The 23786-nt window shown below is 35.5% G+C and overlaps 2 protein-coding genes across 2 annotated transcripts; both read right to left on the bottom strand.

Moving 5' to 3' along the window:
• Positions 1-4: 4 nt before the first annotated feature.
• On the bottom strand, positions 5-11163 carry LOC145610323 (RNA polymerase II C-terminal domain phosphatase-like 1). Its single transcript, XM_081665651.1, has 17 exons — positions 10262-11163; positions 9162-9641; positions 8668-8878; positions 8377-8534; positions 8210-8280; positions 7879-7984; positions 7624-7707; positions 6722-7456; positions 6537-6600; positions 4005-4135; positions 3851-3904; positions 3204-3300; positions 2171-2379; positions 1998-2084; positions 1597-1662; positions 1372-1442; positions 5-999 (listed from the first exon to the last, which is right to left on the bottom strand). The coding sequence occupies exons 1-17, from the start codon at positions 10541-10543 to the stop codon at positions 894-896; spliced, it is 3012 nt and encodes a 1003-aa protein (XP_081521777.1). The 5' UTR covers positions 10544-11163; the 3' UTR covers positions 5-893.
• A 9614-nt stretch (positions 11164-20777) lies between these two features.
• LOC145611029 (uncharacterized) lies at positions 20778-23052 on the bottom strand. The gene is made up of 4 exons (XM_081666267.1): positions 22737-23052; positions 21744-22030; positions 21492-21677; positions 20778-21320 (listed from the first exon to the last, which is right to left on the bottom strand). The coding sequence occupies exons 1-4, from the start codon at positions 23050-23052 to the stop codon at positions 20778-20780; spliced, it is 1332 nt and encodes a 443-aa protein (XP_081522393.1).
• Between the last annotated feature and the right edge of the window lie 734 nt (positions 23053-23786).

The raw sequence follows: 23786 nt of genomic DNA, 5'->3' as shown, positions 1-23786 counted from the left end.
TATATAAATCCAAAAGGCAAATAATTTCATTACTTGCCCGAAAGAAATGGGCATATGTAATGACTTTATAAGTCGGCTCGACCTTCCAAATCTTGCACAAAAAATGCAGCATCTAATGACTATTTTTCCTAGGTTTTGTTTGCAGAATATGATGATCCTATTGTGCAACTAAGCTATAATAATGCTATGAATATCATACAAGGCATATTATGATACATCAGAATGAAATTGGTCAATGTATTGGCTTCTAACAAAATTCAGCCAGGCCAAGTTTGCCATTGTCAGATGTATATGTAAGCCAAAAATATGTATCTTCCCCGTCCTGCAAGCAAAGAGCCACCTTGACCAAAATCGTCAAGAGGAATGCTTGTTAACCAATCTTCGACAGCAACAAGTCTCTCAACTGTACATCATGCGTTCTACTAGTCAAGTATATACCCCTCCAAAACCCTGGGGTGAAGAGACATCTCAAAAGATCATATCCAACTCTCCAAGAGATTATACACTGAATAGACTGATGAAGAGACTTCAGCATTTTTTTCCATACGACCATTGAATAATCTCAAAATTGGATAAGTAGGAATCATGGTTTAATTTTGATCAAAATTGGATAAGTAGGAATCATGGTTTAATTTTGATCAAAATGGGATAAGTAGGAATCATGGTTTAATTTGGATTCTAAGCATACACTCGACATCAAACTCAACACAATTACTAGAGTACTGTATGTCAAGAAAATTTATGTATCCAAAGAAGGCCGATTGGAAAATTTGGGTTCTTGGGGGAAATGAAGAGGGTCCAAGGTCCAGCACCCAATGCTGGTGCCAGGTGTGGCATTACTGTACATGGCCACACTATGTAATCACAAAATAGAGCATTGTATGTTCTTGGTTTCAAGGCACAGGTGATGCATTCCTTGGATATCTTGAAGATGGCATATGTTCTAAAACTAGAGAGAACTCTGGTTTTAGGCGTTTACTGGACATCGATTGCAACAACCTGTAATTCATATGATCAAACAGTGTGAAAAACTCTTCTAGCAAGTCAATTCAAGCAAAAATCACAGGCTCACAACTTATGAGGTACAATCAGAGCCAACTAAAATCTAAGCAGCTAAGACAACCTTCCCTTTCTCAATGCCGAGGCATGGAATATTGTGTTTAAAACTCATACATCAAGAGCTCATAAACTCAAGTTTTACTACCCTGCTCTATACTCCATCTTGAGATTATGTTAATTCAATTTTGATTTCAAATCTAATCACCCTGCCTGCCTTTCCTTGGCCATCTACAATATCCATAATTTTTCTACTGATAAGATTTCGGCAAACAAGGCTACACTAATTATACAGAAATGTCTAAGAGTACTAACCGCGGAGAACTTGGACGCTTAGTATTTTGACCCAGCATGGATTTAAGAGTTGCAAGAGCCATCTCAGCAGCCTGATAAAAGGCAGAAAAAGATTACATAATCTCCTTGATATAGAGGGCCACACAATTCTAGTTCATTCAATCTATCTCTTTGTGGGAAATGCATGAGTTAGTGTCTCTTAAGATATTGGAGGATTGCAAAAGACTAAACAGAAAGAGCTAATACCTGGATCTTCGCCTCATCCAATGTCGATCCTGTGCCCTTGCCCAGAACTTGTCCATTTACTTCCACCTACATAACAATTTAGACCAGAGGTCCAGAGTGACACAATCAATAAGTGAAACCAAGATTAAATCATTAGAACCTTGTTACACTGTCACATCAAAGAGATCTCCATTTTATTGGGCCCAGATACAAGTAATTTCATGTCCATACTCTATTAATGATCTTCAGTGTCCCAACCCCCCATGACTGCATAGTCAGACTATTCACAGGCCCCCTTTCACACACATGTTTAGTCAAGGTGACAAACTTTGTAAGTACTCAAATAATTATGAGAAATTTAGTCTGGACAGATGGAATAAAACAAAACAGGATCACAAGTAACCTCATGCTAGATTTAGTACCTCCATGTGTATTTCATCTCTGTTGACTTGATTAGTTGAAGTCGGAGACTGACCTTTAAAATCCACATCAAGACCCTCTCTCATGCACTGGAAATGACAACCAATAATTCAATCATATAGATTAAATTAAAAGAGAAGGCAAATTTTGACAATAGACAAATATTACCACTTACCAGTTCTTTAAGAGCAGGAACTGAGTCCACGAGGTCCTTGGAGCCATCTACAATAGAGTCATCCAGTCTGGTGAGCTCCGATGAAGGTACTGTCTCTTCTTTTCTTGAATTTGCATCACTAACAAACCCCGTCTCACTTGGACTCTGACCCCTACTTGTATCACTTTGTGGTGTGCTAGCATCAGACTTTATATGGGTCAAATACCTATCTGCAATCACCAAGTATCAAATGCTCAGAATCACCAATAAATCAGATTACATATAAATCAAATATGTACAAGTATCTGCAATTTAGCAGAACAATCGTTTGAAGGCAGGACCAAAAAAAAAAGTAAATAAATAAAAAAAAAATTATAAAAAAAAAGGTAGTGTAATTTAGAATTGAGTATTTTATAATAAAAGCAGAAGGATTCCTCATTCTTTGGCTTTTGATATACCGAAACCCCCTTTACTTTATTCCACAATGAGATAAAGAGGGTCAGTAGAAAAGACAACATTTTTGTAATCACAAAATAACCAAGTACAATATCGGCCAGAAGATACGAGTCATCCAAAGATATAAGTGATGCAGAAGGGCATACTAATCTACTGGACAATATTCAATGTGAAATCAGAAATGGCTTCTAAAGCTATAGCCCACAACACAAGGTTAATCAAAGGCAACAAGGAAAACATCTAATCTCACAATTCTAACAATGAAATGGAAAAAAACTGAGGCATGCTTAAAGGGGTAAAAGACGGATTGTAATTTAGTATACAAATAGGAATTTTATACGAGTATAATAAAATTAGGAGCTTCCTTGATAGCGTGGCGAGTAGATAGGCTTTAGCACTGGGAAAAAAAAAGGGAAAGTATTTGAGGATCCCCTAATAGTATTTTGGGACAGCATCTGCATACCGGATATGTTATTGTAGCAGTAAAGCCAAATTCGTTGATATGTAAGCCTCACATATTAAGGAATTTATACAGAGGCAGAGAAGAAAATGTCATATAATACAAAAAAAGATGGAAATCTTTTTCAGGTAACCTTACCAGCCAAATTCATCAAAGCAGCTTCTGAACAACGTTGTTGGGCTTGCCTTCTGGTTATACCAGTTCCTTCACCAATTTTCTCTCCAACAAAATAAGCCTACAAAGTAACAAGTTAGTTATAGCAAGATTCATCAGGTTAAAAACATGAACAGACAATCCATTAAATTGAGAGAACACCGGAATTCAGACAAATCAACACCATCAGAAAAATTTAATATACCATATAAGCAATGATGTCGAAAACGCAGACAGTTATAAGTAACTGTAATAAGAGAGCCTAGTTTAATTAGGTAGTTTTCTCTGAATATCAGATACAGCCAAATAATAAACAAGAACATAAATGAGAAGCTTTATGTTAAATGAAATTGAATTACAAAGATTACATACAGAATTCACAAACCAATATACACCACTAAAAATTACCTCCCAAAGCTACCAGTGCCAAGTAATAGTAGCAATTCTAACATTCCAATACATGACCATATTAGCATGGTCTGGCAGGTCAGGCAACAGTGTACTCTTAATTATAAACCAAAGAGCATCAGAATGACACATATTTTTAAGTTGGTTGAGAAAAAACAGGTGCAACAGAAAGTTACAAAAAATTATCAATTCTAGCATAGTAAGATTCAAGACAGGTAGACAACCTCCATAGAGAACTTCAACTCTGAGGTAGCAACCAACCCTGGTTTAAACTCAACCTGCAATATTCATGTAAGTCAACATTAAGGCAGAAACAAGTGAGATTAATAAATTATTTGAGTCCTCCTCAACCTCTTTTATTAACACGAGTGTGATTACCTTGGTTCCCAACCTCATTGCAATGTCATGTAAAGCAGCTGAAGGGCTCTCTGACAATGTATTGCTTTTTTCAGATTCGACTTCAAAATCTTTGTTGCTTGAAGCTGATCGGCTCAAAGAGATTTCATCACCTTCAAAAGGGAACAGCAACAATAATGAATAAGAAGAAAAATCATCATTTACTAGATAATACTCCCTCCGTCCCCGAAAGAACGACCCTTTTGGGTTGATTTTGCGGATATTAAGAAAATAAAAAAAGATAGTAGTAAAAGTACATTGGCAAGTGAAATTCACATGGGGTTTGCAAAAAAGTAGAGAGAAAGTAATAAAAGTATATGGAAAAACAAAATTTACATGGGGAAACTAACTTTGCACAAGTATTGTTGCAAACTGGAGATTATTTTCAAATGGGATGATCATTTTGGGACTAGATTTAGGCTAAAACAGTCGTTCTTTCGAAACGGAGGGAGGAATATCAATGGCATGTATACAAAAAAAAAAAAAATGACCCCGCTAATGAACTTACCCGGGGCGCTGGATTTGATTTATATTTAGTATGGATTTCCCATATCCTTAATATTAGATATCTAACTTAATTAAAAGAAAAGATTCTTTATAATTTCCAAAGTAGCAGAATATTTAATTCGCTTGCTTTTTAAAAAAAAAACCATGCTAGTATTTACTTCATATTTCTTTCCCTCTCTATATACCAATATAATAGTAGTAGTACCCAAGTTACCCACCCCCAAACAGTGTAGCCGCCTCTGCCCAGAAGGCAGAAGCTACCACCAGTCAACAATCACCCAAAAGCTACCACCAGTCAACAGTCACCCCCTCCATAGGCCCAACCACCACCACACAACCATGTCATAGACAAGAAAAAAGCCCCTCCTTTGAATTCGCACTATTACAACCACTCAGCATTTCCTAGCCCTTTTACATGGAAGAATCATTATTGGGACAGCGGTAAATCATCAATGGCTTCGCCGTCGATTATAAAATGAAAACCCTATAGAAAACGAAAGTAAAAAAGGGGAAGAATCAACCCTTTCGGGAAAGCTGTGATGACAACATGATGTTTTTGGATGCTATTTCCACAGGACAAAATTTGACAACAATTTCTGCAGTGGCTTGTTGATTGATGGGTGAGAGACAATAAATTTTGGGTATGAAGAAGATTTGGGTATGGTTTATGAAGAATCAATTCACAAGGAAAAAGGTTGGAGAAGAATCAATGGAGAGGGTGAAGGAGGGTAGATTTTTTACTCAAAAATTTTACAGTAAAGGGGTGAAGTTTTTGGGGGAAGCGAAATCGTGTAATATGGGTAGGAAGCATTTAATGTAGGCTGCAATTAATTTTAAGGGAAAATAAAAGTAGACATATATAATTAATAGTAAAAATTCTCATTTATTGCTAATAAAATTTATTTTTTATTCTCCTTAACAAGCGCCCCGGAGGCGCTCATTAACATTTGCCATAAATAAAAAAAAGAATGACATAGATCCAGAATCCAAAATTCCAAATGGCTCCAATAAACAGAAGTCCATACATGCAAGTAGAATGTAACTTGATCGTGTCATTAACAAAATAATGCCAGCAAGACTTATTGCTGATTTAGCACTCTTGTCCAATATGCAACTTCGACCCAAAACCAGCCTATATGACGTTATGACCAAAAGTTCAAACAAGTCCTGTTTTTATGATATGCAATGCTATCAAGCCAAAAGACTCAGAACACTAGCTTAATAATAAGAAGGGAGCATAAAGAAGCTGTAGAGGAGTTAAACAAATCGGGAAGGAAAAAAAAAAGGCAGAATGTTTTTCTCTCCCTCACAAACACCATTAGAACAGACTGTAAGGATTTTCTTAAGTAAAGAAAAAGGTGCGCCAAGCCAATAAGTTAAACACTTTCACTTTAATCAACATGATCAGCCACTAGTTTTGGAAATTAGAAAGAGACAAGTTATCCAGGCCATGGAGGAATCCTGAATTGTAAATTATAAAGCTTCCCACAATAGTACATTAGAGAAATACATTTCTACTCTTAACAAAGCAGGACAGAAATGGACTACTCCATACTACACAGGCAAGTAAAGTGACAACCAGAAAGTAAACTCATTTCTATATTACTATGATTATGTTGACTTATTTTTTCTGAGGAATCCAAGAAATTATTCGATTATAAACTCATCCGTAGCATATCTTATCAACAACCAAGAAATATAACTCTATTCAATAAATAATCAGTTTAGCCTTTAGATATGAGCAATAATATACTATCTTCCCAAAGCAACCACCAACTCTAATGAGTGCTATTACAAATTAAAACAGCCATCCAAAGCATGCACATGACAACGCTTCGAAAAGAAGATTGGATAGATTTAGTTGCTCACAAATATACTTCCACGAAATATATGCAAATGAAGAAACAGGCAATTCACACAAGTAGGAACAGAGCAAGCACCGGTCACAAACCAATATGCAACTACCCCACAATTAAATGAAGATATGTAATTCAAGTCAATAATTACCTCGAAATGACTGATTGCTAGGCACTGAAAAGTTTGGCCTCAACCTGTCATCTCTGCGAGGAGCCTGCAGAAGAGAAACTCAGAAGGAAACAAAAAAAGGAACGGTAGAATGCTTAAAAGCAAGTTTTATACACCTTAGTACACACACCTAGATTTTAGGTCCAAGTCAAAAAGCTAAAACTTACCTCTCTCGGCAGTCTTTGTCTATCAGGAAAAGAACGATCAGGCCAACCTGGACTCCCCCCTTTTCTTGGAAAAGAAGGGGGAGGTGGCCGCTGCTTCTCAACATGTACAGCATCAGGAGGTATAGAAAACTCTTTAGCTGGTGGTCGGCCCAAAGGACTCATGTTCATGTGATCCTCGACTTGAAACCAGTTCCCACGTGATTGTGCCCGTTGAACAGGACCTGGAACAGGGCCAGACATAGGAACAGGACCTGGACCTGGACCTGGAACTGAGACTGAGACTGGAGCTGGGCTGGGACCTGCAACAGGCACTGAACCAGGGACTGGAACAGTCGCGGGAACAGAACCTGGAGCTGCAACAGGAGCTTGAGCAGGAGTTCTTACTGGGAATGGAGACTCGTTTGGTCTCATATCTTGGCCATGCTGCAATATGAGCAGTCGTCTCCTTGTATCAGGATCTAGCTCAGATTCAGGTACTTCACCTTCTTCTCGAGCAGGAGAATTATGCAGCCCCAGGTCCTTAGGACCAATATTACCTAAAGGTCTAGCTAATGGACCTGCTTGTGAATATAGGTTACCATAAGGTGCAATGGATGCTTGGGGTGCAGATTGTGGAATTGTCATGGAAGCAGGAGCAACAGTGAACGGGATAGAAGATGCGAGCCTATGATCAAGATTAAGATTCACCGAAGAAGTTGCACTTGGAAGTGACAGGGCTGAAGATAAAACTGCTTCCTGAAGGATGAGAAAAGCCAAATATATTTTCATCTCGATAAGAAGAATAACATAGAAGATTAAAATTATAATGGACAAAGTCTCGAATTCCTAACTGAACCCAGAAAAAAAAGAAGAAAAGAAGCTGCCACATCCCCATAGTTGTCCCTCAAGGAGAGATAAATTACCTTAAGCCTTCTTTCAACCTCTGCATCTGCCATCCCGTCAAAACAAATTGGTTCTTTATTTCCATTGGAACCAGAGCCATCATCCTGCAGGTCACGATGTTAACAACATGCCAAGCAGGAAAACAAGCAGCTGACATATAACTGCAACTACTGTTGCCCATATACAGAAGCAAAGCAACAAATAACCAATATCAACAGGAGACATCTTCCAGGAGCCAAAATATATAAAATTAATGGAAAAGGTAGCAAAAATACCTCTGATACCATATAATTGCTCACGTCAGGTGGGGAAGGTAAATCTTTGGGATCATCTTCAAAAGAAACCTCAGATAACCTTTGTAAGAGACCCTCGTCAAATTCTCTGTAGTGAGACTCACATGTAAGCATAAGTTTTTAGAAGAAGATATAACATAAAACAATGCAAAAATCAAAAGCCCTACTCAGTCCAGGGCTCTAAACAATGATCAAAGGATTTCTTTTACTTAATAAGTAACAAGATAGATAAATATCAAAATCATGTAATGTCCTCACAAGAACACATCCTTGTTATAATTAATACTATTGGTATACAGATGGAATGACTTACTTGAAAAAACCACCTCGAACATTGCAAGCTACATTTCTAGCCACACAGAGAACTGGGATGGCATCACTTGCCTAACATAATAAGACACATATTGTTAAAATGCTAGAATGTGAACAAAGTAGGTTAATAACCAATTAATGGCTCTACCACAACTTTGATATACATACCTCAGCTTGGGGTGCATAATAAGGAGCAAATGCAGGAACAACATGCACTCGAGGCTGATCTTTCTCGTCCCACACCTTTAGACGATCATCAATCACCAAAGCCATTTTGGGATGACAAATTCCACCATGGAAAACATTAAACAGCGACTTCTTTAATCCTATTAAATAAATGAAACATAGAAAATGAACATTAAAATTCAACAAAAAAAAAAGGGAAAAAAAGTGTGCACCCTCTTCTTAATGAGGAAGAAAATTGGCAAATTTAACAAACCATGTTTTTTTAGCTCTTACCAGACTTGACGCAAACAATGCGATCCAAAAGTTCCCTCCCGCCTATCAAATTTGATTCAGGATCGAGAAGCCTCCACATTTCTAAAGCATAATCTCTTTCAGCCATTGTACAAACATAAACCTCAAAACGTTTTCGACCTCTGGCAGTTAGATAGCTGCGTAGATCCTCCCATGCAGGTCTTAATCTTACAAGAACACTTGTATCACGAATCTGGACACATGCATCAAATAAGCATTTGCCGAAACAGAAACAAAACAACTTAAGCATAGAAACTCAATTATCTACACACCAAAAAAATTATTGACCTAAAAATTAGCATCACCTATTCACATGTCAATGTCAACACACTCACAAGTAAAGCAAACACATTGACTTGTCAACACTTGATCAGACAGAGATAATTTAATATGACATTAAATTAAAAGGGAAAAAAATTCAAAGCAGTAATATTGGCCCGTTCAGCATAAATCATGTTATCAAACTGGCAACATACCTGAGGATTTATTCGAGTAAGGACGATGTTTTTATCCTGTAACCGAATAAGTGGGCGAACAACAGTTTGATGGTTGTCAGAAAGAGCTGGAATAACTTCTGCTTGAATTTTGTAGACTTTCCCATTGTCCACCACCTGATCAGTTTCAGCATATTGCTTAAGTATTGCCTTGTCTTCTTGGTAGCGCTTCACTTCTGCCATCATGCCTGCCAACCGTTGCGGGTCAACTTCTACACTCATTTTCCTTTGCAAGGCCTCAATTCTATCTTCGAAAGACCGCAGTGTATTTGCAACGATCAGTGTCTCATCAAGATCAAATACAATACCAAGACATCTAAGATTTAACATCCCAAGACAAGATTCATATAACCCTGGCATGACACAGAAACCCCAGAAACAAGCAGCTGATACACCATCCGCTCTTCTAGTACGCATTGCCACCAAATGGATCTCCTGATCACCAAAGGGCACAACAGCAGTCTGCAACAAAAATTCACAACAATTAATACTACAAGTAATCAATATACACATGTATACGGTGCCTAATCCATAATATTACAGTTCATCTAACGCAAACCACAAATCTCTACACCATTCCAGTCCACTTCACTTGACTTTAAAAGAATTGAACCCACAAATTAGGTTTTTGTTTTTCTCCTTATCATTATCCTCATAAACATTATCAAAGAACACGAGCTGCCCTTCCATTTCTCCAGTTATTTCAAAGGTTCAATCTTTTTTAACCCAATTACAAATTATTTTAATTCTTTTCTTTAACATGAACCAAAAAACTAAACGCAAGTCCAAATGTATTGAATCCAGAGTCAAATCAAAATATCCATCATAATCCAAATTAGTACAGTTGTTCAGATAAAATGGCAATCTAATTTTAATCAAAATGGACAGCCAACCCAACCAAAAATAAAATTCCTACATTCCAAATTCCAATTTATATATCCCACAAGTCCATTTATTATTATCATTAATAATCCGAATTCAATCGTGTTCGGTTCAATTTCGCGGTAATCAATCGATTCGAATCATAAGTTCTTGTAGTAGTAGTTTGGTTTTGTTGTTGTTGGATGGATTAGGGGTTTTACCTTGTTACCTCTGAGACAGGTAGAATGCAATGCAAAAATCTGGGAATCCTGTTGTTGATGTTGTTGAAAATAGTGCAACTTCTCCATCATTTTGAAAGAAACACCACCTGATGATTTTGTAATAGTATGAAGAACAGCAAGTGGTGGACATCTCTCACTTGCTTGTGAATAATCACTAATCCTCAACCCCTTCATCAATAATTCTATATTATTGTTGTTTTCAAAATAAATCTCTACTTCACCCAGTAGATTATCACCTTGGTATACTACCGTTTTGATCATTGTTTTTGATTCAATTTTTTTTTTTTTTTGGTTATTTTTTTAAGAAAATTAAAAGAAAAATCAAATTGTAAAAGAAAAAATTAAGGGGAATTATTCTCTGACTTCAAATTTTTCTGGGTTCGAATTCGATCTGGAATGAATTAGGGTTTCTGATTTTTCAAATTTCTTCGTCTTCTTCGCCGTCTTCTTCCGACAGATTCAAAATTCAACATGTAAACAAACAGATCTATCAAATTCCAGAAAAAAAAAAATTAAAATTGAAAAATCGTTAAAAAAAAAAATTGAAATTAGGGTTTGTAAGTGAATAATCTGGCCAAATTTTAAGCAGATCTGATCTGTAAGAAAGAACAATGATCAAAAACGCTAGCGTCAACCAACTCAGATGGATCAAATTCGATAGATTTAGTCCGTCATATGAAGATTAATATTAGGGTTTTTGATAATTTTTCTCTTTCTATTGTAATTTTTGTTGATGATGATAGTATGATGGAATCTTCGGCGAGAAAAAGAGGAGAACAAAAATTTGTATGAGAGAGAAAGTGGAGAGAGAAAAACCCTAGTTTAATCGAATGGAGGTCAATTTTGGAACTCCAAAAACCTGTGGTTGAGGGGTATTACAATTTTCAATTTTTTTAGATGTAATGAATTTTAGGGTAATTGAGTCGTATAAATATATAGTGATAATTGTACTTTGTGTGTTCATATGTGCTTTTGCTAGGCTAAGGGGTGATTTCTTTCTACCACTAGTTTTTGGTGCCATGACTCCATGAGCGTTACGTTTTAGGTTAGTTCGCTGCACCAAAAGCGTAAATATCGTGTTATAGATTTTGCGCTAGATTATGATCACGCGTGCACTTTACATTCATGCTTAACTGGGTGTGATATTAATATCACTTTTAAGTTACTGAGTTGTTATAGTTGTATCTAGCAAAATTAGGTTAGATCTTATTATCAAACTCTGTGATTCGTAAGACAATATATATGAAGATGATTCGTTCGCTTCCCTGTATTATTAAAATCTTTTGATTTAAAGGATAAAAGCTCACTCTTTCACATAAGTAACTAATTAAAATCATTTTTGAAAACAAGTTGCTCATTGTTTAACTAAATCAAAGCGAAAAAATTAACAAAAATTAAAATTGTCTCTATTTCATTGTCTTTCTCTCAGCCTACCAGCCCAATCAACCAACTCAACTCCCATAAAAATGTTGACCTCCTCTGGTTATTTTCGATGCGAAACCTTTTCTTTCGTTTTAGATTATTGGTTGCATCTTTCTATAGGATTTAGCCATATATAGTCTCATAGATTGTTGTTCATATTATTAATAGTTTTTAGTTTAGGTAGCCCTGTAGTGGATTTAGAATCTTTTTTTTTTCACATGAGTTACAAATGATCTTTATGGAGGTATTCGTATAATTTTATATATGGTTACAAACTTACAATAAGATCTATGGGAAAATTAAGCATGAAGAAGAAGAGTCGGTGGAAGTGTTCGTATAATATATTTATGGTTAAAGTAAAACTAGGTAGTGTGAGTGACAAGCTTGATATTTTCTCAATAGCTAAATAGAGACAAAAAATACAACAATTTTGAAAACCTAAAATGAAATTTGATTATAGCTATAATAAAACTAAAGATGATGACGAACAAGGCCTAAATGATTCCTAATGGGGTTTAGAAGTTGAGTGTACATAGTTTGCCCTTTCTTTTTTTTTTTTTTTTTTTTTGGGTGAAAGATGTACATAGTTTGCTTGAGCAAGCTAAGATAAGATATATAGCCTCCTAATAACAATCCGTGTTTGGTTAACAATTTTCTACATATAAAGATCGCAAATTTGCATTAAAAAAAAAACAAATAGAGATTGCAAATAGTTAGGGCTTTGTCACTATTTCCAAAATTAAGACCGATAATTAGATTATGTTTTTTCCTTAAATTTTTAAAACTTAAGAAATTATTTACTTGCAATGATCTCCCCTTCTATTCCATTTTCTTTTTTTCTGCCTCGAATATTTTTGTAATAAATAATTTGATAGTTGTAAAATGAAGTTGTTACGTGCTATCTGGTACAAATGTGAAACCGATAAAATTGCTAAGCTAAAAACTTATATTTATAATGATTCTTCATGTTTCTCTTATAAATTATTTCCTGATTCTCCTTATCAAAAGTAAGTTGATGGCAATAAAATGAGGTAACTGTTATTTATTTGACAAGTGTGAGCAGTGACAGATCCATATTTTTCTGGATAGTGGGTCACCACCATCCACCGACTACCATAGCAATCAATAACAATGCATTGTTAAAAAACATGAAAAGTGAATATTTTATAGAGATTCATTTTGTAAATAATCATCCCTCCCTGATCCCATCTACTTCTTATGCAGCTCCGTCCGTAAGAGGAAGTTGAAAATTAGATTCAGAAATGTCTTTAAAGAGAACCAGACTAGAACTTAGTTACCCTGATTAGCACAGAAATTACCTTGTGAAAGGACCTCTTAATCCAATGCATGATTTACCATGATTACAATTTTAGAGAGATGCGACATGATGGTTAAGGAAGGATATCTTTTTACACCTGTATATGTATATTTTATAATTTTAAATATGTTAGATTCTCCCTATTTTTCAATTTATTTGTTACTAGGTTAAAGTATGTGCCATGCATGATCATAATTAAAGTTTACCTCCAAATAAATTATAAATAATGGTGTTAATTCAACAATAATTTATCCAAATAAATAATGGTGTTATTTTGTTACAAATATTATTTTGGATAAATTTTTTTTTTTTCTGGTCAAATATAATGTCCGAGATCGAAATCATTGTCCTTATTCTCTATATACCTTAAAATACACGTACCGAGTAGTAATTACTAGTTATCATATCTGTATATTCGACATTTTAATATTGCAATATGTGACCCCATGTATATATTGAATCTGTGTAAACCTGAAAAAAATCTACGTAGTACAACAATTTCATCAAACATGTAATATTATGTATAGTACTAGTCTCCAAAACAAAATATAGAGTACATGATAAATTTTTAAATAGCACAAGAAAAAAATACCATATATGATATATAGTTGAATACTTCACTAGAACCACCGTACAGCGTACACCAAATCATTAACACTTTATATTGCATTTAGTTAACGACTACCATGAGTCCATGACAATGATGAAATCTATATCAACTTTTATCAAATTAATTTACCAAATTGCTGCATAAACCTTTACATATCATAACAATTAAGGGAAAAACAATTTCTGTTAAGAGTTAATTAATTTAGTCAAGGTGTGAATGTCCACACTCCAATTTCTTCATTACATTTAATGTAGTAGCCAACCCTAATTGCCACCCTCTAAGGTTATAGCCCACAATGTAATAGTGGTTTTTACTACTATAAATAGCCATGTAATTTCACTTGTATGACACACAAAATATTACCAAGAGTAATACATAAAAGAAGTAATACTTCTCTTATTACCTCCTTCTCATAATCCTCTAATTTCTATATATTTCATAACACGTTATCAGCACCATCTTCAATCAGGTATACTTATACCGATTATCCAATTTTTACAAAGATTCAATTTCTTTCACAAAATATATTTTGAGGAGTATGCTCTATAGTTGCCCATATGGGATCCTCTATACCAGAAACTCACAATATATTTCTCCACAAAATTACTCCACATAATTAGCCATGTTGATTAAAAATGAGGATATCAATACATACCTTATTTATGATACTTAGTTTGGTAACTCTCATGCATGGTTATAGAAAGTAATATATAATTACTTTTGCATGTGGAAATATTTGTTGTATGCATGTTAATAGAGTAAATTTCATGGTCACACAAATCATGTTTATACTTACTTACTTGTGCATAATTACTAAAATGAAAAAAAATGATGCAGCCTTTATATTTATTTAATTTTTAGATTACACACTTTTATGTTTCTTTCAGTTTTCGAACCCTTGACCTCACGAATAGATTAGGGTTCTCGGACCACTACGGCTTGCATCCCAGTGTGATACTTATTTACGTTTGTAAATATTAATAGTTTGATTACGATTATTTTACCAGTCTACTAGAACATTGTATGATATTTTTACAGTAGTGTAAAGCTGAAACGGATAATTTACCCCCCTATAAAAGGCGGATTACACCCCCTTATTTCACCATACAAACCTTATCCCCCCCTTAAACTTTACCCAAATTATCTCCTCTTTTTCTTCCTCCATCTACACCGGTCACACACCATGTTCCCCGTCGACAACCGACAACCACCACACCCCTTTACCTTTGAAGAAGATTTAAGGAAATTAAAACTATATTTAGTTTTAATTATGGCCCTAGTAGTTTTATTAATGGCAATGATGATTTTCATCATTTTACATAAGTAGCGCTCGGTTTTTCGACAAAGGGAATTCATGCATGTAATCTCCGTAGTACTTCAAGTTTTTTTGTCTTCTAGGTAGATTATAAGTGCATTTTGTTATAATAAATGTTTCTTTTGTCTTATCATTAATGTATGTCATTAATATTATTATTATTATTATTATTATTATTATTATTATTATTGTTGTTGTTGTCGTTGTCGGTGATGTAGTAATAGTAGTAGTATTTATTGTTATTGTTATTATTATCATTGTTATTGTTATTATTGTTGTTGTCGTTACTAACGTAATTATCATGTTTAATTTTAGCTTAACTTTATGTACATCATAATAATAACCCAAGGGGGAGAAGCAAATATGTTTTAAATGGATTATTATTATGATTACAAATTGATTACTTTAATTATCACTTGCTTAATTGGCTTAATAATAATTACCTATTTGATTGTAGTTAAAATGGGAGACTTGATGAAAAGACAATTTGACGTATTAGACTTGTCTGGACATAATTATCTTGAATGGACAGTTGATGCCCAAATGAATTTGAAGGCTCAGGGATTGGAACATACAATCAAAGAAATTACCATCCCAGGAAACGAAAAAGATGCCCCTGCTCAAGTTAAAGTTCCAACTGATCAAGAGAAAGCAAAAGCTATAGTTCTCTTAAGGCATCATTTACATAACAGTTTGAAAACTGAGTATTTAATGGTGGAAAATCCCAGAGAACTATGGGATAGCCTGAAAGGAAGATATGACCACCATAAAAGGGTACTCCTTCCTTCAGCACAATTTGAGTGGACAAACCTGAGATTTCAGGACTTTAAATCTGTCAGTGATTATAATTCATCACTATATAAAATCGTATCAATATTGAGATATTGTGATCAACCAGTCACTGAAGTGCAAATGATAGAGAAAACACTCTCTACATTCCATGCTAACAACATTGTATTGCAACAGCAATACCGTGAAAGAGGCTTTGCAAAATATTCTGAGCTTATTTCTACATTATTGGTTGCTGAAAAGAATAATGATCTTCTGTTGAAGAATCACAACCTAAGACCAACTGGGTCTCAAGCATTCAATGAAACAAATGCTGTAGAAAGCTCAAATCCACCCGAGACAAATGTTGCTCATAGAGGTGGACGTGGAAAATATAATAATCGTGGCAGAGGTCGTGGAAATTTCCGCGGACGTGGCCGTGGACGTGGTTATGGCCGTGGTAGAGGCCAATTTCCCCCTAGAAACAACACTCAAAGGGGGCATCAACAAGGAAACAAAAATCAAGCCACCACAAAAGGAAAAGACACATGTTATAGATGTGGCATGACTGGACATTGGGGACGTACTTGTCGTACGGCCAAACATCTGGTAGAACTATACCAGGCTTCCATTAAAGGGAAAGAAAAACATGCCGAAACAAATTATGTTAATGAAGAAAATGTCCCTGGAATTAGCCTTGATGTGTCTGATTTCCACATAGACAATGGTGAAGCTGGTGGTGAATATATCTTTGGAGAGAATAATCATGTTTAGATAATTCATCAATTACTATGATATGTATTATGTTTTCATTATGTACTTTTCTTGTATGTTTTTTTTTTTCATGTTCAAGTTATGTACTCTTAATTTTTCATCATTAATAAAGTAAGTCCAGTTAAATTATCTTAAACTAATCTTATACTTATTATTTTATGAAGATATGGATCTGCCCGAAGTTGGTTCCAAATTTCAATGCCTTTTGGACAGTGGAACAACACACACTATTCTGAAGGATAGAAAATATTTTTTAAAGTTAAAATTATTTCAAGCAAATGTTAATACCATTTCTGGGTCAGCCAAGCTAATAGAAGGTTCTGGAAAAGCTTGCATAATACTCCCAAATGGAACAAAATTAATCATTATTGACGCTTTATATTCGAGTAAATCTCGAAGAAATCTTATAAGTTTTAAAGATGTGCGTCAAAATGGTTTTCATTTAGAAACAATGATAGTGGATCAAAAGGAATATTTATGCCTCACGGCAGAAAAACATGGCAAGAAACATGTGTATGAGAAATTGCCAGCATATTCTTCAGGGTTATATCATATAGATATACGACCAGTTGAAATAAATTCGATATCTAACCAGAAGTTAGATAATAAGAATCTGCTAAATTTATGGCATGATCGTTTGGGTCATCCTGGTACAGGAATGATGCACAAGATTATAGCAAATTCAGTAGGACATTCAATTAGGAATGTTAAAATCCCTCGATCAGATGAATTAACATGCTCTGCATGTTCACTTGGCAAATTAATAATAAGACCATCTATGAACAAAATTGCTACTGAATCTCCAACATTTTTAGAGAGGATTCAAGGAGACATTTGTGGACCAATTAATCCTGCATGTGGACCATTCCGATATTTTATGGTATTAATTGATGCCTCAACTCGATGGTCACATGTAAGTCTCTTATCCAGTAGAAATGTTGCTTTTGCAAAACTCCTTGCTCAAATTATTAAACTAAGAGCACAATTTCCAGACCATACAATAAAAAGAATAAGGCTTGACAATGCTGGGGAATTTACATCCCAAACATTTAATGATTATTGTATGTCGATTGGAATTGTTGTAGAACATCCAGTAGCTCATGTTCATACACAAAATGGACTTGCTGAGTCATTAATTAAGAGACTACAATTGATTGCAAGGCCATTATTGATGAGATCAAAATTGCCTTCATCTGCTTGGGGTCATGCCATAATATATGCGGCAACTCTAATTAGGTTGAGACCAACTGCTTATCATAAGTTCTCACCACTACAATTAGTTTTTGGTCGAGAACCTAATGTCTCACATCTAAAAATTTTTGGTTGTGCGGTGTATGTTCCTATTGCTCCACCCCAACGAACAAAGATGGGTCCACAAAGAAGGCTGGGAATTTATGTTGGGTTTGAATCACCCTCCATAATTAAATATCTTGAACCAATGACCGGTGATTTATTTACGGCCAGATTTGCCGACTGTCATTTCAATGAGACAGTATTCCCAGCCTTAGGGGGAGAGAAAGTGGACCCACGAAAGAAAGAAATAGAAATCATTTGGAATGCAACACAATTGTCAATGTTTGATCCACGAACAAATATGTGTGAACAAGAAGTTCAGAAAATTGTTCATTTACAAAGCATTGCAAATCAGCTGCCTGATGCATTTATAGATGCAAAGAAAGTGACAAAATCACATATACCAGCTGAAAATGCCCCTGCACGAATTGAAATTCCTTCTGGTGATAAGATCATTGAAAATGAATCTCTAGCACGCCGAAAGCGTGGAAGACTACTTGGTTCAAAAGACTCTAAACCAAGAAAATTAAAAAGACCTGATGAGATCGACAATATTCCCCTTACAGAAGGTCAAGAAAGACAAAGTACAGATAAGAATAGAGAAAAAGATGATAATCCGAAAGGGGATGAACAAGATGACCATAACATCGATAACAATGAAACTTCAATAAATTTTGTTTCTACCAGGAATTATTGGAATAGAAATGATGTTATCGTAAATGAAATATTTGCATATTCCATTGCAATTGAAATGGCATCTGACGAAAATGATAGTGAACCAAGAACAGTGGAAGAATGTCGTTGCAGGCATGATTGGCCAAAATGGAAAGAGGCAATGCAGACAGAGTTAAAGTCACTCGAAAAACGAGAAGTGTTTGGAAAAATAACCCTAACACCAGAAGGTGTAAAGCCAGTTGGATACAAGTGGGTATTTGTGAGAAAACGAAATGAGAAAAATGAAATTGTAAGATACAAGGCAAGACTTGTAGCCCAAGGTTTTTCTCAAATTCCAGGGATTGATTATGAGGAGACATATTCTCCCGTAGTTGATGCAACTACGTTAAGATTTCTGGTAAGCTTGACAGTCTCAGAAGGACTAAAGATGCGATTAATGGATGTAGTAACCGCATATTTATATGGGTCACTCGATACAGATATTTATATGAAAGTCCCAGATGGACTAAAATTACCAGAAAACCACAAGCCTAGACATTTACTTTCCATAAAATTAAAAAGGTCACTTTATGGATTGAAACAGTCTGGGAGGATGTGGTATAATCGTCTTAGTGAATACCTTATGAAAGAAGGGTTCAAGAATAATCAAATCAGTCCTTGTGTTTTCATTAAGAGATCACAATCAGGGTTTGCAATTGTTGCAGTTTATGTTGATGACTTGAATATCATTGGAACCCCAAATGAACTTGAAAGAACTGCAAAATACTTGATGAAAGAATTTGAGATGAAAGACCTTGGACAAACTAAATTTTGCCTTGGATTGCAAATTGAGCACTTAAATAATGGTATTTTCGTCCATCAGTCTAACTACACCGAAAGAGTGTTAAAACGTTTTTTTCATGGACAAAGCGACCCCAACAAACACCCCAATGATTGTTCGGTCTTTGACTATGAAATATGATCCATTTAGACCTCGAGAGGAAAACGAGGATGTCCTTGGTCCTGAAGTACCATATCTAAGTGCAATTGGGGCTCTAATGTATCTAGCTAACAATACTAGACCAGACATAGCTTTTTCTGTGAATTTGTTAGCCAGGTTTAGCAACGCACCAACGAAGAGACACTGGAAAGGAGTAAGACACTTACTACGATATCTACGAGGAACAAAAGATCTTGGTTTGTTTTATCAATCAAGGCAAGATGCCACCCTCATCGGATATGCAGATGCTGGATATCTATCAGACCCACAAAACGCCAAGTCACAAACTGGATATCTGTTCACCTATGGTGGAACTGCAATTTCTTGGAAATCAACAAAGCAAACCTTAACTGCGACATCATCAAATCATGCTGAGTTGATTGCCCTTTATGAAGCAGGACGTGAGTGTGTATGGCTAAGGTCAATGATCGGCAATATCCAAGAAGAATGTGGGATGAAAGAAGTAACTGAAAGTCCAACCATCATTTATGAAGATAATACTGCATGTATCGCACAAGTAACTGAAGGATATATTAAAGGTGATAGGACTAAACATATATCCCCAAAACTGTTCTTTACACACGATTTGCAGAAGGAAGGGAAGATAAATGTCCAACAGATCCAATCATCTGATAATCTTGCAGACTTGTTTACAAAGTCCCTACCTTCGAAGAGTGTTGAGCGGTTGGTCCACAAGATTGGGATGCGTCGTCTTCATAAACTATGTTAAAATCAGGGGGAGCATTATATGCACTGCACTCTTTTTCCCTTCGATCAGGTTTTTATCCCAATGGGTTTTTCCTGACAAGGTTTTTAATGAGGCAGTACACTAAAGCATATAGTAATATATTGTTGTACTCTTTTCCCTTAGCTATGGCTTTTATCCTAAAGGGTTTTACCTAGCAAGGTTTTAACGAGGCAACATATACCCTATTCTGTATGGACATTCAAGGGGGAGTGTTAAGAGTTAATTAATTTAGTCAAGGTGTGAATGTCCACACTCCAATTTCTTCATTACATTTAATGTAGTAGCCAACCCTAATTGCCACCCTCTAAGGTTATAGCCCACAATGTAATAGTGGTTTTTACTACTATAAATAGCCATGTAATTTCACTTGTATGACACACAAAATATTACCAAGAGTAATACATAAAAGAAGTAATACTTCTCTTATTACCTCCTTCTCATAATCCTCTAATTTCTATATATTTCATAACAATTTCAATATAAAATACCATTTATATTTTGTTAAAGAGGATCAAAGATCTCCAAAAAAAACCATCACTATTACTAAATAGAAAGACTACTATAACACAAGCATCAAATTAAACGCTAATCAATCAAAGCTCCTCACCACGGCCTGAAGCTTTCTTTTTGGCACTACCATACCCTTCCTTGGCCTTCTCCTTAGCCCATTTTAGATTTCCTTCCGCCTCGGCCTCCTTGAACTTCGCCTCCTCGGGTATCTTAGTCCCCCATTTATGTGCCGTCTCCTCGGCCTCTTGGTCTGTTTGGGACAATTTTTCCTTTGCTTGATCAACCTTTTGGGCTACATTATCCTTGGCCTCCTTAGCCTTTTGCGCGGCTACTTCTGCTTCTCGTTGAGCCTTGCTTTTAACTTTCTTTGAAGCATATTCTACATTTTCTTGGATTTTTTCCTTCACATCTTGAGCCTTCTCAATGGTTGCATCTTTCATTGAAGCGGCCTTATTAGCCGCCTCACTAACTGTTTCATAGGCTTTCTCCTTGGCTTGCCGAGTTGTTTCACTTGCCTTCTTTGACACCTCTTCGGCGTTGTCTCTAACACTTTCCCCTGCTTTTCGGGCCTTCTCTGTGGCAGAGTCCTTGTACGATGATGCCTTGTTAGCAGCTTCTTTAGATTTCTCAAGTGTAGCATCTTTGACATTTGAGGCCTTCTTAGCAGCATCACTAGCAGTTTCATATGCTTTGTCCTTTGCTTGTCTAGTTGCTTCACTCGCCTTATTCGAGGCCTCTTTGGCCTTATCAGTGGCGGAGTCCTTGTACGATGAGGCCTTGTTCGCGGCCTCATTAACATTGTCTCCAACTTTATTTCCCACTTCTTTAGCCTTATCAGTGGCGGAGTCCTTGACTGATGAGGCCTTGTTCGCGGCCTCATTAGCTTGTTCATATCCCTTATCCCCCGCTTCTTTAGACTTCTCAAGTGTAGCATCTTTCACATTCGAAGCCTTCTTCCCTGCCTCATTAGCAGTCTCATATGCCTTGTCCTTTGCTTGTCGAGTTTTTTCACTAGTCTTCTTTGCCGCCTCTTCAGCATTGTCTCGGACCTTGTTTCCCACTTCCTTGGCTTTATCAGTGGCGGAGTCCTTGACCGATGAAGCCTTGTTAGCGGCCTCATTAGCGCGTTCATATCCTTTATCCCTCGCTTCTTTAGACTTCTCAAGAGTAGCATCTTTGACATTTGAGGCCTTATTGGCTGCTTCATTTGCAGCTTCATATGTCTTCTCCTTTGCTTGTTTGCACTTCTCCTTTGTTTCGCCGGAGGCTTCCTTGGCAGTTTCACATGCCTTCGATTTTAAATCTCCGGCAGCGTCGGACATATGTTCTCCAGTATCTGCGCGCCCAAAAGACATACATCAATATATATGCTACATGGTTTTTGCATCATGCTAATTATTATTGTAGATCACATACTGTACAAAAATCGTTACAAATAACATTTCCAGCAAATAAAAATCACTACTATCCATGGAAACATTAATAAATTATTCACATCAAGATTAAACCTAGCCTTCGTCAATTTCCTGTCCAAAATACAAACTTACAAATTCTAGCATGATCAAATATTATAATCTATAGTTAATACGATATATAAAGTTCAAAAACAACAAAAACAGATTGTCAAATTTGGACATGTTAAATAACTGGATCGGCATTAATGCCGGTTAAGTCTTAGGTAAGGCGGCCTTACAATAACTAATTGAGACATAATATATACTACGACTTGTATATGATACTCTAAAGAAAGTAAGATTTCCCACAAAATAAATTACTGTAATAAAAGCAGACTTGATGTCATGGACTCATGGTATTGGTAACTTATACTACACGCAGTTTATTATAAATTACAAAGCAATCTCATACAAGTTAATATTTCTTTTTAATTTCTACCACTGTGTAGTACCTCCATAATTTGCAACGATTTGACATAAAGTAGAGAAAAAAAGTATTAATCGTTGCAAATTATATAAAACAAAGGTAGTATTATATTTTCACAAGACAAAACAATATAAATCAAATCGAAAATTCAAGTATTGTACCCGTTACAACTTGATCGATATTATCTTCATCGGTTTTGGCAGCATCAACATGATCATCACTCTTTAAACCAAGGCCCTTTTGAATTTTCTCCTTAGCCCATTCGGTCCAAGGTGCAGCCTCTTCAGAGACCTCATCCTCGGCTTGATCCATACCATCTTTTGCTGCTTTTGGATTCCCTTCCATCTTATCCACCGCCGCGGTTTTTCCTCCGTATGCTACGCTGGAGTTGCTTTCGACTATCACCACCGTCGCCGCCGCCACCACCACTAGTAGTACTACTTTTACCACCACTTTTGACCACTTAAAATCCGCCATTTTTCTCCCGGAAAGAATATATGTGGTTAGAGTAATGGAGTATGTATGTTTTGTTTTTGTAAAGTGTTTAAACTATGTAAGTAAATTAACTGTAAGAAATTGTTGTTGAAGTAGATAATTAAAATGTTGAGGCAGTTGATGGGTACAAATAATGATATGTACGTATTTTAGAAGGTGATTACGTGTTCATGGGTGGACACATGTCCTCTTATCAAGCCAAGTTGTGGTGTCTGCGTGGCACTGTGTATATGTGACATCTTTTTGCCGCTTTTTTTTTTTTTTTTTCCTTCCTAATTGACATTTGATGTTAGATTTAGATTTGCTTCAATTTATGTATTCACAATATTGTTATTTTTTTTTTTTAATAATTTGTACTTAATGATAATCAAATGTAAAATAAAAATTATACATATAAACTATATACTAGGTTTCAAAAAATATATATATATATATATATATATTTTAAATAAATATTGTCTAGTATAGTTTATATATATATATATATATATATATATATATATATATATATATATATATATATTGTAGTGTGTAATGTTGTGGCTCGCTAGCTCTTAGTGTTATGATTAATGTTCACTTATTTTAGGGAAAATAATTTAATATAAGTTACTGTACAACTAAGATAAGTTTTGACAAAGGTTGCGTTGATAAGAAGTACGTTACTATGTTCTAATATGAACGGTTCATGCAAATTATTTTCGGATAAAATTAGATGA

Source organism: Chenopodium album, chromosome 24 (assembly GCF_948465745.1).
Source record: "Chenopodium album chromosome 24, dcCheAlbu1.1, whole genome shotgun sequence".
NCBI classification, from domain to species: domain Eukaryota; kingdom Viridiplantae; phylum Streptophyta; class Magnoliopsida; order Caryophyllales; family Amaranthaceae; genus Chenopodium; species Chenopodium album.
This window is presented reverse-complemented; position numbering and strand designations above follow the sequence as displayed.

Coding starts and splice junctions, on each gene's coding strand:
- LOC145610323 (XM_081665651.1), bottom strand. CDS start 10,543: ATGATCAAAACGGTAGTATACCAAGGTGATAATCTACTGGGTGAAGTA. Junction 7,985..8,209: donor GTTCGAGGTGGTTTTTTCAA/GTAAGTCATTCC, acceptor GTCTCACTACAG/AGAATTTGACGAGGGTCTCT. Junction 1,663..1,997: donor GAGATGAAATACACATGGAG/GTACTAAATCTA, acceptor ATTGTTATGTAG/GTGGAAGTAAATGGACAAGT.
- LOC145611029 (XM_081666267.1), bottom strand. CDS start 23,052: ATGGCGGATTTTAAGTGGTCAAAAGTGGTGGTAAAAGTAGTACTACTA. Junction 22,031..22,736: donor TATCGATCAAGTTGTAACGG/GTACAATACTTG, acceptor TTGGGCGCGCAG/ATACTGGAGAACATATGTCC. Junction 21,321..21,491: donor GAAATAAAGTTGGAGACAAT/GTTAATGAGGCC, acceptor GCTACACTTGAG/AAATCTAAAGAAGCTGCTAA.